Below are 17,092 nucleotides of genomic sequence, written 5' to 3' on the forward strand. Positions count from 1 at the left end.
TGGATGTCAGTGGAGGAAGCTGGCCTGATGTGAGCGTCCAAATTGAACTTGGCGGTGCTGCAAAGTGTTTTAGCCATGCGAGGGAGCATCCATGCACGGAAGCCGGTCTGTGGGTGGAGTGGAGGAGCAGGAGAAAGAGTAGTGGAGGGGGGAGAAAAAGACAGAGACAGGTGATGGATGGGTGCGGTGAGCGTGTAGGATGGGGCAAGGGATTTAGGGCTGGAAATTTGTGGGTGTGTGTGTGTGAGTGTGTGTGTGAGTGTGATTATCTGTGATGGTCTGGGGCGCTCAGCAGCAGCTGCAGGCTCTATGCTTCGTTCCACTGGGCAGGCAGGGACAGAGGCACGCTATCCAGTCACCACCTCTCCCTCTCTCTTCCTGTGGGTATGATGTCACCTGGCTGCACCTACAGCTATTCAGAAGATTGTGCGTGTGTGTGTGTGTGTGTGTGTTTCTGTGTGTACTTAGATGAGTGTTTGTAGGAGACCTTGAGCTTTAATGTGTGTCCGGTTTTGAGAGTAAAAGGAGGTAGTGTCCTAGAGCCATATGACCTCCAGTGGGATGCAACCTGATCACAGCAGCGTCATTGAAGAACATCTTAAGGTTATAGAAGAGAATTACCTCAGTAGATACCCACTAAACGTCAGTGTTTGAAAATAGTAATTTATTTCCATATTATCTTTACCCCTTGTTTTAAAATAGGTCTCCTTTGTCCAAGCAAAACCAGATTGCTCTGTCTTGCGTAAAACAAATCCCTATACTGCTTATATCCCCTCAAAATCTGTATATCCTTCAAACACTCAATAAATTATGGTATAACATGTTTTTTTCTTACTTCTCCATCTTTTCTAAATTAACTTAGAAAATTGGTGCACACCAGGCAGCATCTTTCGTCAGGGTAGTTTTCATGTAGTTGTCATCATTTTCATCAGACAAAACTGACAACAGACACCTAGTTGTACTCATTCCCCATCCCTAAGTGTCTGCAAGTCTAAAAAAAAAAAAAAAAAAAAAAAAAAAAAAGCATCCCACATGGTAGGAAAACTGCAAAAACAATTTTCTTTTTCAGTTGTTGAAACATGTTTTTTTAACATTTAAGTGAGCACTGCACATAGAAAAAGGAGATTGTGGTTGCAGGTGATTTGTTTTCTTGGGATCACATAAGAATTTAAATTTAGGTTTGATTATTTGTCGTATTTTTGACAACCTTGCTTCACAACTTGTTTTTTTAACATTTACCCCTGGATGGACATCTCTTCATCCTTCTTCTTCTCTGCAGGTCTTGAGGCAGCTCCAGCAGGGTCTAGCAAAGTGTTACTCCGTGGCCTTCGAAAAGAGCGGCGCTGTGTCTGATGCCAAGATCACACCGCACACACTCAACTTCGTCAAGAAGCTTGTCAGCACGTTTGGCGTTGGATTGGAGAACGTCTCTAACGTTTCGACGATGTTCTCCAGCGCTGCCTCTGAGTCACTGGCCCGCCGAGCACAGGCCACCGCCCAGGACCCTGTGTTCCAGAAAATGAAGGGACAGTTCACAACAGGTTGGTTGGTTTTTAGAACCTCACAACTACTTTGTACAGTTGTAGTACCAGAAAAAAACAATCAGCCACTAAATTGAGCTTTCTCATTTTGAGGATTTCCATAACATTCCTGTCTTCCATCTTGTATTTACGTTTTGATCTTGTTAGTTCAGTTTAGTCTCACGGCTCTTGTTGGTGTTAACTTCCGGCATCACAGGTGTACCTGCTTGAAATGAAAATTTGAGGAGACACAAAGTGTTGTTTTCAGGCGCCAAAAAAGCTGTTTTTGTGACTGTTTGATTTGATAAAGTGTGACAAACCGGCAGGTATCGAACTCGAAGCAAGCAACACCTCCTAGCTTTTCTCCCTAGGGCTTTGCATCAGACTTGACATGAACCACCTTTCAGCCAGCAGGAACGTGTGTGCTCTGTCTACATCGGTCCGCTGATGAGACAGCCACACTGAGGCTGCCCAGCCAGCCTCTGTAGGGACACACTGAACTGGCAAGGTTATATCTGCATAGAGACACATGTGCTGCTCATATCAGGGCTACACAGAGCGGACTGCACTGCTGCCTGGAGTTCAGCAACCTAATTAAGGTTCCCAACCAGATGATTTGATTTTTGGGAGGGGGGCGGGGCTCGTCAGAAATGAGCGTGTGTATGTGTCTTTTTGCTTGTCTGTTCGACTGTATGTGTGTTTGTGTGTGTGCACCAATGGTTTTGATTATGCACAAGTCGGTACCATGCTAATCTAAGCCAGTGCACTGCCCCAGTGATCATCTCAGAAATACACTGTTGCAGGGAAAATCACGAGCTAACCCAACGCTGTGGTTTGTAGAGACACAGCTCCAGGAGTGTTAAAACAGCACCATGCTAAATATGCAATTAAATAAAATGTGTTAGAGTGTGTGCGTGTGTGTGTGTCTGTGTGTGTCTGTGTGTGTGTGTGTGTGTGTGTGTGTGTGTGTGTTTAATCAAATTCAGAACAAAATTAAGTTGTAAATATAAGCAGAGATGGGTTGCAGTGTTGTTTACACACATTTTACACACTGTACATTCATTTAGAATTTTTCAACCAACAGCCAGTGTCAAAAACAAGGTTTGACCGATTTTTGAAAACCAATACCGATACTGTTTGGGCTGAAGCTGTGGATAGCTGACATTGTGTTTTCTGCTGATCTTAATTTGACCAGTTTTTGGCTCCTCAAATTATTTTTATTTGGCAGTGACCATCCTGGGCTTTATTCTTGGCAACTTATTAAAGCCTCTGACACTGTGTGACACTAATACTCTCCATTGAAGCCCATAATAATGAAATTATTAGGTTGGGTGGCTTCTCCTTAAGCCATAGTGAGGCAGGCTTCATTGCAGGTTTTGTAGCCTGCACAACTTCAGCTGTATCTGGTATGTTGGCTTCCTATGTCATCCCCTTTGGCAGTTAACCAGCCGTTGTTAAGCGATTCCCCTGTGTGCCAAAAGTGAATATAAATGCCAAAATACCTGAAGTTCCTGGTGGGTTTTGGAATCCACCAGCTTCTGTGACAGCTAGACAAAACATTTGTTCTCTTGTCCTGCTACGTATTTGTCTAAAAACACTACTTTAGTGGCAATTATGTTCTCATTACAGAGAAAACCACTTGTTCTAGGAGAGTCCAATTAGCATTTGTAAACATAAACAACCCTCCTCTTATACTAGATTAGAAAAGCAACACAGATGTTTGTCATGCTAATATACAGCCCAGAACAGCCAATGTGACGCATAAACTGACAGTGGAGTCAATATTGATATTAGCTTGTGCTTTATTTCCAAATTAGCTGGACATTATTGATGATTCAACTTAAGAAAACTGTTGTTCCCTTTTCCGTCTTTCCTAATCCAGTCTTTGCTGCACTGTACATTGATATGTCATTACTAGTTAGAGACTGGAAGAAACTCTTCTTTTCTCTGGTGATGGGAGACAGTAGTGAATACTCTTTCATCCATCCCAAGCTTTGGATTAACATATTTCAGATCTTCAATTCTCTTTTATAGTAATGCATATTCATGTAATGCAGCAGCGGAGGACCTAGTCATTCAGGCCTGGATATTCAGACTCAAGCTGTGGAATCCAACTAGACAGGTGCAGCTCGAGCTTAGCAAGGTCCCCACTGAGACATTTTTCTCAAAACAATGATTCCCCTGTTTTTGGAAGCTGTGTGTCTGTTTTCCTACATTACATAAGGGAGTTGAACCACAGTTCAGTGGACCCTGGTTTAAACAAGGAATGTCTTCTGCTCCCACAGCTCCCATCATTCAAATAAACCTCTCTGCTGGCTCCTCTCCACTACCTAGGACTGAGTACACACCACACACATGTACACTTTTATACACTCTGAGCGGACTGCCCAGTCTCTCCCTCTCAGCCCACCTCTATGTTGCCACTCCCTCATCTCCTCCCAACTCCCCCTCCTCGCTTTCCTGTCTCCCCTGTGCTTTTCCCCTCCACTGGTCCTGAGAGTGGCCAGTGCAGCTAATGTGTTTGGCCTTGGGATAGAGGAGGACTAGGAGAGAGAGAGAGAGAATGAGAAGCACCTAGGGAAAAAAGGAGCGCCTGACTCAGGGAGAAGTGAGCTGCAATAAGACTGTGAGCCAGAACAGACGAGAATAGAAAATTGCAGAGAAAGGAGCATAAATGAAAGAACGGGAGATCAACAGATAGCAAACAATTGGAATGAGAGCTGTGAGGAAAACAAGATCACAGGTGTGGTGGTATTAGCAAGCGAAAGCATGAGAGAACGGCAGAGCGAATGAGTGAACGAACAAGCAAACGAGGCCCAGCGAGAGCCAGAATAAGCGCTGTGCTGATGAATCCTACCAGATGTTGGGGCGCCAGCTGTGTTGGCGCAGTCAGGCATCAACGGGGCTTCTGCCTCGCAGGGTGCCTGGCGACCGTCGCTACCCAGCTGTACCCACGGAGACGGGGGAACAGGGCCGACAGAGGAAGAAACCACACAAGCCTTCTGGAGCGGAACAAACAGGGTTTACAGAGCTGCTGAGCAGCCAAGCTCCCCTTCCCCGCACCACGTTAGTGGCTCACTCGCTTTCACAGGGTTTGTGGGCCGGAAAATATGGGTTTATGTGTGCACACATAACATTTGGCAGTGGGGAGGCATTCAAATCCAATTACGGCGAATGCTATTTGCATGAGTTACTGTTTTAGGAGTGGATCTGTTCCACAGACCTTTGTCAGAAGAGTCTTCTCTCAAAACAATTGCACAAGTTTCCGGGACTGTTTATTCTATCCCAGTGGAAGACTCATCAAAGTCCTGCTGCAATGAAGTCTGCCTGAAAAGACATGTAACATAGCTTATTCAACTCAGTATTGCATAGTTGTTTGACTTAATTTATATAGTCTTAAGTCCTCTCCAGATATCAGCTTTCAAGTTTCAAGTTTACTTCATTTATATAGCATTTTTAAAAACAAATCAAGTTTTGCACCAAAGTGCTTGGTGCACAAAACAGAATAAATAAGGACAATATAATAGATGCAAGTGGCAGTACATAATTGTGTACATATACATATAGAACAAGGTTTTCCTAAAAAACAAAACAGATAGGAGGTAAAAACGAATTTAGCAGGGGTACAAACCTGGGAATAAAAGTTGGTCATTAAGGTGCGTCTTAAAAAAACATCAATAGACATGATCTGTCTCAGAGGTTGTGTTGACAGGAGAACCAGTTAAGAGATGAAAACAGACTCCGCCTGTCTAACAGCCTGTGGCAGGCTGATCCAGAGCAGAGGGGCCACTAGCTCTCTCTAGCCTGAAGCCTTAGATGGGAACTTTTGCTGCTAGTTGAAACCAAAAGACCCCTCCACTGCTGTCCTTGCTGCTCAGTCGACCTTGGAACAGTTCGGCAATTCAGCCACCAATCAAACAGAAGAGTTAAGTGAGCACGATCACAGTGCATTCGTTTACGCACTCCATTCCACACCGAGTCAGAAACAACACAGTTCATGAGCAGAGGATAGTCGTATATATATAGAAGTGGCCCACCTCCTGGGTCTGGGGCCATATTTTGATGCAGCAGTGCTGATGCTCTGCTGTTGTCTGTCAGGCCGCGCTGAAGAGCAGGCCAGTGCCGGTTCCTATTCACAGGTCAGAGAGCGGCCTGTCTAGTTTTCCACACAGCGCTTTTTTCCTAGCAGCCCTGCTCCCCTGCTGTCTGACGGAGCAGAGGTCAAATATGGGTTCAGGGGGACTGAAAATAACCTCTCTGCTACTCTCTTCTGGTCTCACCGGCTCTGATGTGCTTTATGTTCTGCACTCCTGCAGTTTCTCTCAGCAACTGTAACAAATTTGAAAAGGTCTAAATATTTTATTTTGAGAATGTTCTCAACACCATTCAAATTATTTCATGTGTCAAACTCCAAGTTGACTTTCATTAAGCCGCGGGACCTCATTTGAGGGGATTTTGTTTGTGTTAATTATTAAATTGTTATGGCCTCATACTTGAACATCAACAAATGGATTCAAAGAGAGATCAAATTTATTTTAAAGTAATCACACAGAGGTTGTTGTTTTTAGTTATTGTAACATCTTCTAGTGTTAATTTTTGAAAACCTCTGCTCTGTATTAGGGCAGCAGAGTTAAACAGCTGTTGTAGGAGATGTATTTTCATTGACTGTTTTTAACAAAATCCTATGCCATTATTAGCAGTGCAAAGTAGACCAAACCTGCCTAAATTTTTAATGGCCTTTACATCAAAAGACTGAAATGCTGCTTAGCTTGTTATTGAATATTAATGTGTGTTTTATAAGTGGTATTAACAGGGTGTTTTGTGTGCAGTTGTCCGTGAGGTTTAACAAGTAATCGGCTTTATATCTGATAAAGATGAAATGGTATTACTCCATAGCCTCACAGCTTGGAAGAATGTCTCAGTTATTCTATTTGCTGGCATTATACACTTTTATGATCCTGAATTGTTGGGTTGCAGTTTCTCAGGACTGTTTCAGTATTACCTCCACTATCAAGGCAGGCGAATTGCAGGCAAACAGGTAGCAAAATAGAGCCACCACGAAAATAACATGGGCTGTTTTAAAGGGCTTATTTAAAGTATTAGGAGGCCTCACTCTGGGAGAGATTGAACGGGTTTGAAATGGCAAGGCCTTGCCGTTTCATGGCTTCATTATAACAGGCGGCACAACAGGGTGTACTGAAATAGGAGAGGCGTGTGTGTGTGTGTGCGCCACTGTGAGTGTGTCTGCATCCGTGTTACAGAGATGTCCTGGGGGCTTTACTCTAAAATGGAAAACCTGCCTGGCTCACTTCTCCTACTTCCGTTGTTATTGCTACAGCTCATCACAATATGTTAGGCGCTGTATGAGTTGTGACTTGAATGAGGAATTTAATACTTGTAAGACTCTCATTTTTTCTTGCTCTGATTTAATCAGCTCTCGGCCTCCATGAGGGAGTTTTAAGCAGAAAGAGCAAACAGCTCTTCTTATGCTGCCAGCCAGCTGTGAATAACCTATTCTTGAAGTACCCTTAAGCAAGGCATTTTACCCTCACTGCTCCACTGGGTCTATTTAGTGGCCAGCAGTGCAACGCAGTGTTTATAATGGACAGTTGCCAGATGTAAGTTTGTGCAACAACTGCTCTCGCTCACCAGGCCATCACTGAGTCTAAGGTGTTCTTAGTTCATGTTTCTGAGTAAATAATGTTTATGTAAATCAAAAGACATCCTTATACTCCCCAAAGCCTGTAATGTGTAGTTAGATCTCACCTCCATTAATCTTATCTGCTTGCTGTTTCAAATAAATCTAATACTAACCCCACCAATGAAATCTCTCATGGCCCTAAAGCTCTCAGACATGAATAGCTGTGACACTTAAGTCAAGTGATATCCCTTGTGTGTATACTCTATATGTTTTAACTCTTTACTTAATGTGGTGGAGCAGAATAACTTAAGAGCGCATTTATATTAACAGCAGTGGCCTGGGAGTGTAGCTGCATGGGGATTAATTGTCACACACTCATATACACACTAACACACACCTGGGAGCTGCCCAGTACTGCTGCAGTCTTGTACTATTACCCTCTGAGAGCAGCTCCATTTGAGCAGTTTGGGCTTTTGTGTCTTGCCCACGGCCTTTTTGAGGGTAGTTGATGAGGGAGGGGAGAGTGTTACACATCCACTCCCCCAATCAGGTTTTCCTCGCCAGCCTGAGGATTTCAGCTGGCTGCCGGCCTGCTTCTCTGTATCTCCCTTTCTTTCATTTTCATGTTTTATTTAAAAGTGAACAACACCTTAAGTTTTCAGTCACTAAGATTGAAGCATTAGGACCACAAGGCACCTCTTATTTTTTTTTTATTTTGGTTAGTTTTTTTTTTTTTTTTTTTTTTTTTTAACTAATAACACCAATAAGCTTATGGGAGCAGGTCGTGGCTCTATTTGTTGCTAGGCAACTCTTGAGAACCCCTTTGAAGTGCAGCACTTACAAAAAAAAAGGGAGTCAAGAAGATGGGAGAGAATGAGCAGGATTACATGCAACACATGTACAGGGCCAGATAAAACTTTATGCGTCATTCGTATATACACCTTAGCCAACTGAGCCACCCAGCTGCCCCACACAGACACCTTTTGAAACTATTTTTAACCTCCAGCCCTGAGGCGTTGTGAGCAATAAAATCATGCTAAACTCTCAGAACTGTCAGAAATGTGCCACATTTCTTCCCACAAGGAAAATGAGGATAAAGAGGCCAGTGCTGTGAAGTGAGGTTCCTGTTGGACATGTAACCTTAACCCTCGATTTTCTCTCCTCCCCCACCAGACTTTGATTTCAGTGTGCCCGGCTCCATGAAGCTTCACAATTTGATCTCCAAGCTGAAGAAGTGGATCAAGATCCTGGAGGCCAAAACCAAACAGCTGCCCAAGTTCTTCCTCATTGAGGAGAAGTGCCGCTTCCTCAGCAACTTCTCTGCACAGACGGCCGAGGTGGAGATACCCGGGGAGTTCCTCATGCCCAAACCTACACACTACTACATCAAGATTGCCAGGTAGAGGTCTCGTCTATGCAAGCACATTTGGGTACAATAAACAAGGTTGTGAAATGAACACCAGCTGATTAAATTCAGTCTGCTCAACAAGAAACACTGCAGATAAATATGACCTATTACAAAACTAGTTGGCTGGTGGGGAAAAACAATTAGACTTTCTGGTAAATTTAGAGGTTTACAAGCTACTGCAGCCTATGGTTAAAACAATTTCTGCCCTGCATGTCACCTTTGCATAGACTAGGGCCAGGAAGCTTGAACTTGACAAAAACCCTCAAAAGTTTGGTGCAGACCCAGACATAGCCTGAGGGCTATGTCTTTTTGTGAGCCCAAACCCAACTAATGTGTAAGTGTGGATGAATTGCTAATAATATATTTAATAAACCTGATTTATTAAAAGAAAGTCTTTTGGATTTACACATAATATGCCGTTTTTGCTCAACACTTGCATTTTTTTGTATATTAGAGAAAACAAATAAGTGCATATAAAAACACAAAAGAGGCATTGTACCCACATTTCATTCCTCCCCACACCCCTTCCTGCATTGAATTTCTGCTCTCTGTGTGTCTCTCCCTCCAGGTTCATGCCCAGAGTGGAGATCGTTCAGAAACACAACACGGCAGCTCGGCGCCTCTACATCCGCGGCCACAACGGAAAGATCTACCCCTACCTGGTGATGAATGACGCCTGCCTGACCGAGTCACGGCGGGAGGAGAGGGTCTTGCAGCTGCTGCGGCTGCTGAACCCCTGTCTGGAGAAGAGGAAGGAAACCACCAAGAGACACCTCTTCTTTACTGGTAGGACTGGGAACAAGATGGGTTGGCTAGAAATCAACAGAGGCCGGGGGCAAAAATGGCCGTGAAATTAAAACCACCTTTTTTTTGACTTTCATCCTTTTCCTTGTTTCATTGAGCTGTCATGTAGTCCCACCTGAACGTGAATACTGCCCCCTGTGGGTGAGGGTAGGAGATTCATGAGAGCTGATGGCTGGGAGATTGGGAGAATAATGGAGCATTTCTCGATCAAGAAACAAGCAAACCTGTTTTTTTTTTGTTGTTTTTTTTTGATCTACCTCTTTGTTCCTCACAAGTCTGATGAGAGCTCTGTGTCCTTGGAGATCAGAGAGTAACACACAGGGACCTCCATGTCACCTGGCATCCAGAACAATAGGCAGGCACCCTCTCCTTCCATTTTCTTTGCTGTCTTTCTTTGTCTAACTCTCTTTCTTTCCAGCCCACATTGCACACACACACACACACACACACACACATTTTTCTTTTCTTTCATGCACAATTTCCTCTCCTGTCAAACCCCCTGAGGTTTGCCTCCACCCAGATGTTTGCCCACTCTCCATTTCTGCACTTGATTGGTTTGTTTAAGGGGAAATATGGACGGGGAATTCAGCGGTCCCATCCAACCCATTTCCTCCCAACTGGAATGGCTGGCATTGATTCGCTGGGTGCCAGTGTATGTAAATGTTTAGACTGCTTTCATGGTGGGTCCCATTTGCCATCTTTTGCCCCCTTTGACCCAGCTTGGCGTTGAATGATGACACCTCACATTGCAGCTATTTCCCAACACAGAGTATTTCAGTTGTAGGTTTAGATCTGTGGTTTACACTGTGGTAACATGGAGACAGTTGGCGGGTGCAGCCAAATGCTCACAACCATCGTGTCACTGACTTGGTTGTTTTCCCCTCTCTCTACCTCCTTCCTTCCTGCCACCTTCTCTTCTCTTTTCTCTCGGGCCTTTCCCCTTTTTGATTTCCTCCCTCTGCTCTCCTCTCCCCTCCTGTTTTCCTTCCTCTGTCCTGTCTTTTTCTTTTCCCCCTCCCCCCTCCCTCCAGTGCCCCGGGTAGTGGCAGTGTCACCTCAGATGCGGCTGGTAGAGGACAACCCCTCGTCTCTGTCCCTGGTGGAAATCTACAAGCAGCGCTGTGCCAAGAAGGGCATCGAGCACGACAACCCCATTTCCCGTTACTACGACCGTCTGGCCACCGTACAGGCCCGAGGCACACAGGCCAGCCACCAGGTCGGGACATATTCAAATACACCTATTTGCACACACACACACTCACACACAGATAACATGGTAGACACAAAGACCTTCGCAGCTGTATCAAGCTGTGAGCCCCTTCATATCTGGTACAAACATGCATCCTGGGTGAGTGCATTGTAATCAGACGGATAATGGCGAAACAAGGCTTTTACTGTCCATTTTAAAGGACTTACATCAGTGTAAATCTTTATTTTGTGAGGCAGCTGTGCATATTGAAGGCACATTTTGCACCATTAAATATCATCCATATGTGATGTACATGGAATTCAAGAAGGTTGTTTTTTTCTAATCAGGTTGTGTAATTTACTTTTTTTGTATACCGACTCAGCCTGCCTCATCTGCTTCAGTTTCTGATTTTCTACATTTTACACAGTTGCGCGCGCACACACACACACACACACACACATAGTGGAGCAGAGGAGAAACAGTGGACCAGGCGAAGAGAAGATGTTGACGACAGCTATATTTTAAAAATAATTTTTTATGATTAAATTAACAGTATCTCTGGAAACATTTGGACATGATTTTATCTACCTTTGACCAGTTGTCTATAGTAATGATATAAAAACACCAACCAAAGGGACTGTGGACTTTTTCCAGGTGTCATATGGAAATATGGTTCAGCTAAATAATATCCACAAACGTTTGCTGTAAGGGGGGCCAGTATTGTCCAGCACTACAGTTTAGGGCATTTAGTTTCATGACCACAGCCATACCTTGGCCACTTACCCCTAACTTCTACTGCCTCCTCATCGTCCTCTGTCTGCCTCCAGGTTCTGCGGGACATCCTGAAGGAGGTGCAGGGCAACATGGTGCCCCGCAGCATGCTGAAGGAGTGGGCGCTCCACACCTTCCCCAACGCCACGGACTACTGGACCTTCCGCAAGATGTTCACCATCCAGCTGGCCCTCATCGGCCTGGCCGAGTTCATGCTCCACCTCAACAGGCTCAACCCCGAGATGCTGCAGATAGCGCAGGTAACACACACACACACACAGACACACACAGCTGAGCATGATCACACACACCCATCTTGGAGTGGTTGTCAAGGACAAGCATGACGGCAGCTAATTCAATATGTATACACTCTCATAGATGCATTAAGAGATCACCATTACCCTTTCCATATCTGGCCATATGAATTACTATTCTCCCTCATGACATTCACGCGAGGCTATCAGTCAGCCGGCTGCTGTCAATGCGAAGGATGTTTTGACAGAACGTTATATTCAGTCCCTCTGCTCTACAGCTATCAAAGACATTTCAATTTGAAGAAGCTGTCTGTGCATTTGTGTGTGTGTGTGTGTGTGTGTGTGTGTGTGTGTGTTTATGTCTGAGTCCACGTGCATCCGTCTGGAGCTCAGGGTCCGCAGACAGCTTTCTCAAAGTCATTATTAAAGATGACTGTGTCAGTCGGCCACCCCTCCCCTCTGATCCTAATCGGCCTTTGCTGACAGGCGTTCCTCCGGGCAGCTAAGCACTGGTATTAAGCCCCCTCTCTGCCTGTTCCACTGCGCAGATCCCATTAGACACAGGAGGATTACGGTGCTGAGAGTGTACACACACAAACACACACACACACACAGGCACGCAGAGAGAGTGCAAGGACAGGACATCACAGCCACAACATTGTGCCCCACCCTGCCTTGAAGAGAGACCACTTCTCATCTTTCTTATAGTTGGCCTGTTGGTGCTTCAAGAGAACACAGCAGGGCGGCCGGGCGGCCTTACAAACCTGGTGTCATCAGACCCCAAGTCACTCAGTTCTTTCAGCACCTGTCTTTTTATGTGATCTTTTGCTAATCAGAGCTCTCACGCACCACTTAACCTCTTGAGAGCCAGCTGAAATGTCCTGTCATTTTTTTCTCCCCGTCCCATCTTGATATCCTTGACATTTTGCCCCAGCAATTTCCCAGTGTCCCCGATTGCTCGCGGTCAAGTTCATGGTCCTAGGTTGCTCCCCGTGACACATTGATGTTGAGTCATCCCGTCGACACAAGCCCCGAAAACAGAGCGCCGTCGCCGGTCACTAGCCTGGCGATTAGCATTCTGAGCGCCTCCTCCGCAGCCAACTGTCTGTGGGCTTATCAGAGCCTCCCGGGGGTTGCTGGTGTCTCAGCCCACTGCCTCGAGGCCCTCCACTGGGGCCTGGAGGTGCAAATGACACAGACGGAGAGGAAAGGAGGGGAGGGGAGAGCATGGAGTTTAGGAGGAGGGGAGGGAGAGAGGCAAGACAGAGGAGGAGAGGGAGTAACAGTTGGAATGAAATGCGCCGCTATAAAGCTGTCAGGGCCACTCACCTTTTCATATAAGGGAGCTTATCTCCCTGGAATGGCTGCTCGTGCAGTGGCCCTCTCGCACATAAACGCAGGCTTAGAGATGGAAACGCTGCTGTATATATTTAACTCAGCAGGGAGCAAGGGGGGGGCTGAGGCGAGTGGAAGTGAATTGAGGATTATAGATGTCCCGCTGCTGATAGTTTGACGTTTTACCGCGTCTGGGGCAGCGAGATCAATAATAGCAGCCATTTCACTGTTGCATGCTTGTTGTTTTGTAACTCCCCCAGCCTTTCTGGAGACGAGTCATTGTCTTGCATAGCTTACAGTATATGGTCTGAGAGGACTATGGAGAATACTGCAGGAAGGAGTATTTATGGCTAAATTCCCTGTTTCTTATTGTTATAAACAGGTGCATTTGAACAATAGTTATGATTTACCGCTTTCTATAAAATGTCCTCCTTCATGCACCCACCCTCCCTTACACTTACACACTTATTTATATGATTCGGAGTTGTGCCCTTTTACCAAATCTCTGTCTTCTGCCTCTATAGGACACTGGAAAGCTGAACGTCTCCTACTTCCGCTTCGACATAAACGACGCCACAGGCGACCTGGACGCTAACCGCCCTGTCCCGTTCCGCCTGACGCCCAACATCTCAGAGTTCCTCACCACCATCGGTGTCTCTGGCCCGCTCACCGCCTCCATGATCGCCGTGGCTCGCTGCTTTGCACAGCCGAACTTCAAGGTTGTTTGTCTGGAAATAATTGCTTGTTAAAATCCCATTGTTACTCTGCTGTAAAATACACGACAGTTTTTGGATACGTATAATGTTCTTGATGTTTGGCAAATAATTGTGCTCAGCTGCAGTGATATTCTGTGAATGAATTTAAGTGCTCTCAGACAGAAGAGTCAAAATACTGGACTGGAATTGTTGGACAACAGCAGCTTGTCTAATTCAAATGATGTTGAGTGAAGGGTTTCCTGTTCAGATGCTGCAAACATGGTGTAATTTTAGCAATTATTAAGTGAGGAACATATTTGAAAATACATTAACGTCATATTCATCCATTGACACAAATTCAAACATTACCAAAGTCTTCATTATTAGTTAAACAGTTGTACTCATATATGTGCATAAAATCGAGGAAATTATTGGGTTTCCTTTAATAGGGCTCTTTTAAACAAATCTTTTGAGTCCTTGTTGAAAAGTTTTCTTATAAAATACTTCACATTTATTACATCGTAGATATTGTTAAATTACTACATTGATGACAGTATTACTCTTTTAAGTATAAGTAATGTGACAGTATGTAAACTTGCAAAATGGAAATACTTGCACAACTTCACAAATAACTGTTGAAATTCTTTTTTTTTTTTTTTTTTTTTTTTTTTTTTTAAAGGAACGGTGTTAAATGTGAGGTCCAGTCAGTTTGATGTAGTGCTGATGATATTTTTAATTCTATCAATATCTTCAGGACTGCGCTGTAACAGCCCTCTGTAATAACAGAGTAACACTCCCTGGTCGTCACGCTGTCAAAATCTTGGCTGCTGCAAAACTCTCCAGCCGTTGTTTAGTGCTTAGACTTAGAAAGGTAAACCCAGAGAGGAAGCTCACTAAGGCTCAACCAAACAAAAACAATACAATGAAAATAAGAGCAGTCGGAGGCTTGTATAGTGTATCCAGAGCAGGGCCATAATGACAGGCGTGTGGTGTCTATGTATAGGCCTGCCCTGTACTTTCAGCTTGAGTGATCTGGAGGGACCGGGAGTGTTGAAGACGCAAATAAACAAAACACTCGGCTAAGCTGAGCTCGGCCCGGGCCCCGTCCCTGTCCCGGAGGCCGCTGTTTCTTGTGGTCGAGGAAAATAGAAGTTTCCAGGGAGCAGGAACACACAAACAAACACTTAACGTTCATCCACTCAAATATAGTGGAGCCTAAAACCACATAAACACTTTAGGTAAGGCAAGAGAACAGTGTGTACCTAGTTAGGTGATGATTGCTAGTGTTGTGGCCCCGCCGTGGTTTACATGGTCATGTATTTCAGTTCTTTACCACCATAATGAGTTGCTAACAACACAGAGAATTGCCCTGTGGAAGATTGACACACCCTAAATTTGACTTAACAGGTTTGTTTTATGTGTATTTTAGATTGGCTCTGATTTTATATGAGCTGACCTTTTGTCACGTTTCATTGACCTTACTCCCACGGAAACCACTTTAAACATTTTGGGAAATGACCTAGAAGACTGGCATTCATGATATGAGGACATGTCTTCTTGTCTTCGCTGTTCTTCAGTTCTCCGTTTTCACTGTCTCGTTCCATGTTCCCTCAGGTGGATGGCATCCTCAAGGCGGTCCTTCGCGACGAGATCATCGCTTGGCACAAGAAGACCCAGGAGGACACGTCCATGCCCCTGTCATCGGCCGGCCAACCGGAGAACATGGACTCCCAGCAGTTGGTCTCATTGGTCCAGAAGGCGGTGACGGCCATCATGACCCGCCTCCACAACTTGGCTCAGTTTGAGGGAGGGGAGAGCAAAGTGAACACGCTGGTGGCCGCAGCCAACAGCCTGGACAATCTGTGTCGCATGGATCCCGCCTGGCATCCCTGGCTCTGAGAGAGCAGAGAGGAGAGACACTCGACTGACACGCTGCCAGACAGCGAGATAAATCAGTGTTATTTTAGCACAGCAGAGAAAAGATGATGATGACATAACGCTGCAAGGGCTAGATAAGGACAAGATAAGATGTGCAACAAGAAAAAGTGTTTTTGTTTATTTTTTACTATATATATCTGACAAAAACAGACAGGTGGTATATGCTGCACACCGATGTAACAGAAGCCTAGTGGACATGTCAGATTGTTTTTCCGCTGATAAAAGTACATGGTAATTGTTTGGAGTGGAGCGGGAGGGGGGGAAAGGCGTCAAGTGTCACATTTCACTGGTTTGTCAGTTTGTTTTAGTTGGAAGAGGGCTTCCTAATATAAAATGCATTAATAGTAATGCCTGAACTGATACAGCTTTTTTTATGAAATCTGCTGATTTCTCTTTCAACTCCTATTTATTTTTGTAAAGAGATGACAGGACAGCTACTTTGCCACGATGCCAGTCTTTTTGAGCTGCAGTCGAGCCTGTCTGCAACATGACAAGGTGACAGTGCGTCTGTCGCTATCACTTATCTATTCAAGCTAGCAGGACGTTATTGTATGGGAGGGGAAAAGGCCTGTGTTTTCTGCCTCGCGTCTGTCTGCTTTGTCATTTCCCACTTGTTACAGGAAGGAGGAGCGGTTTTGTCGGAAAATGTTTAACATAATGAATATTGTTTCCTGTGACATTTATTTCTGCTTCAAGAGTTTATAATGTTTCTACTCTGAAGCTGATGATTCTCAGAGTTACAGTTTGTCCTCTTGAATTTGTATTTTTATTTAAACTAAAAACGTATAGCTGTGTAGTCTTTTCTATCCCCACAGAATGTAGAATAATGTGCTTCTGTGAATGACAGATTATGCTGTATGATTTTTTTTCCCTACCCCACTGCCTGTACTGTGTTAAGATGTCTGAACTACTCAAAAGCCATTTTACTTTAGACTCGTCTTGTCTGGTGTCCAAAAAGTTTTGTGTATAGAATTTTTTGTCAGTCTTGTTTCAAGACTCGCAGAAGTTCTACAAAGTGAGACTTCAGGGTGATAGTGACACTGTAATAAGCTATAAGTGCTAAGAGGCATATATGGCATTCCCAAGCTGTTTTTGTATGCATGGTCCATGACGTTTTGTAAAGGTACAGTGCTTTTTGCAACAGAACGACGATCTCTTGCCTTGTAAATATGCATTTTGTTTTTAATAAAATGCTCTTTTTTTGTATAAAGTGCAGTACTTGTGCTTACTTTCTTTGCAACAGCCCACAGTTTTTTGTTCAGTAAATTATTGTTTATATTGAAGAGTCTCACTTTTCCCATGGTGCAATTCCAAACATGGATTCTGAAAAAATGAACTACACCCATGCTGATAAAACCTGTTGTGCATAGATACCTTATTTTTTCCCCTCAGGTATGGAACTGTAGAATGCTGTTTGTGATATTATATGTAATACATAAATAAATGTATAAATATGGCATTATGTAATAAATAATCCCCCTTTAAAAAAACAAAACAAACAAAAAAAAAAAAACTTCAACTTTCACAATCACTGTCT

The 17,092-nt window shown here is 44.2% G+C and overlaps 1 protein-coding gene across 2 annotated transcripts in view; it reads left to right on the plus strand.

Annotated features, from left to right (window-relative positions):
* Positions 1-16,770, plus strand: part of trrap (transformation/transcription domain-associated protein) — a 100,432-nt gene extending 83,662 nt beyond the window's left edge. For both annotated transcript variants that reach the window (XM_030077163.1, XM_030077164.1), the window contains exons 66-72: positions 1,280-1,541; positions 8,335-8,560; positions 9,138-9,355; positions 10,405-10,589; positions 11,390-11,593; positions 13,447-13,641; positions 15,232-16,770. In XM_030077163.1, the coding sequence (XP_029933023.1) occupies positions 1,280-1,541; positions 8,335-8,560; positions 9,138-9,355; positions 10,405-10,589; positions 11,390-11,593; positions 13,447-13,641; positions 15,232-15,516 (1,575 nt within the window). In that variant the 3' untranslated portion in view covers positions 15,517-16,770. The remainder of the gene's footprint in view (positions 1-1,279; positions 1,542-8,334; positions 8,561-9,137; positions 9,356-10,404; positions 10,590-11,389; positions 11,594-13,446; positions 13,642-15,231) is intronic.
* The last annotated feature ends 322 nt before the right edge of the window (positions 16,771-17,092 follow it).

The sequence above is a fragment of the Myripristis murdjan genome, chromosome 19 (assembly GCF_902150065.1).
Source record: "Myripristis murdjan chromosome 19, fMyrMur1.1, whole genome shotgun sequence".
Lineage (NCBI taxonomy): Eukaryota > Metazoa > Chordata > Actinopteri > Holocentriformes > Holocentridae > Myripristis > Myripristis murdjan.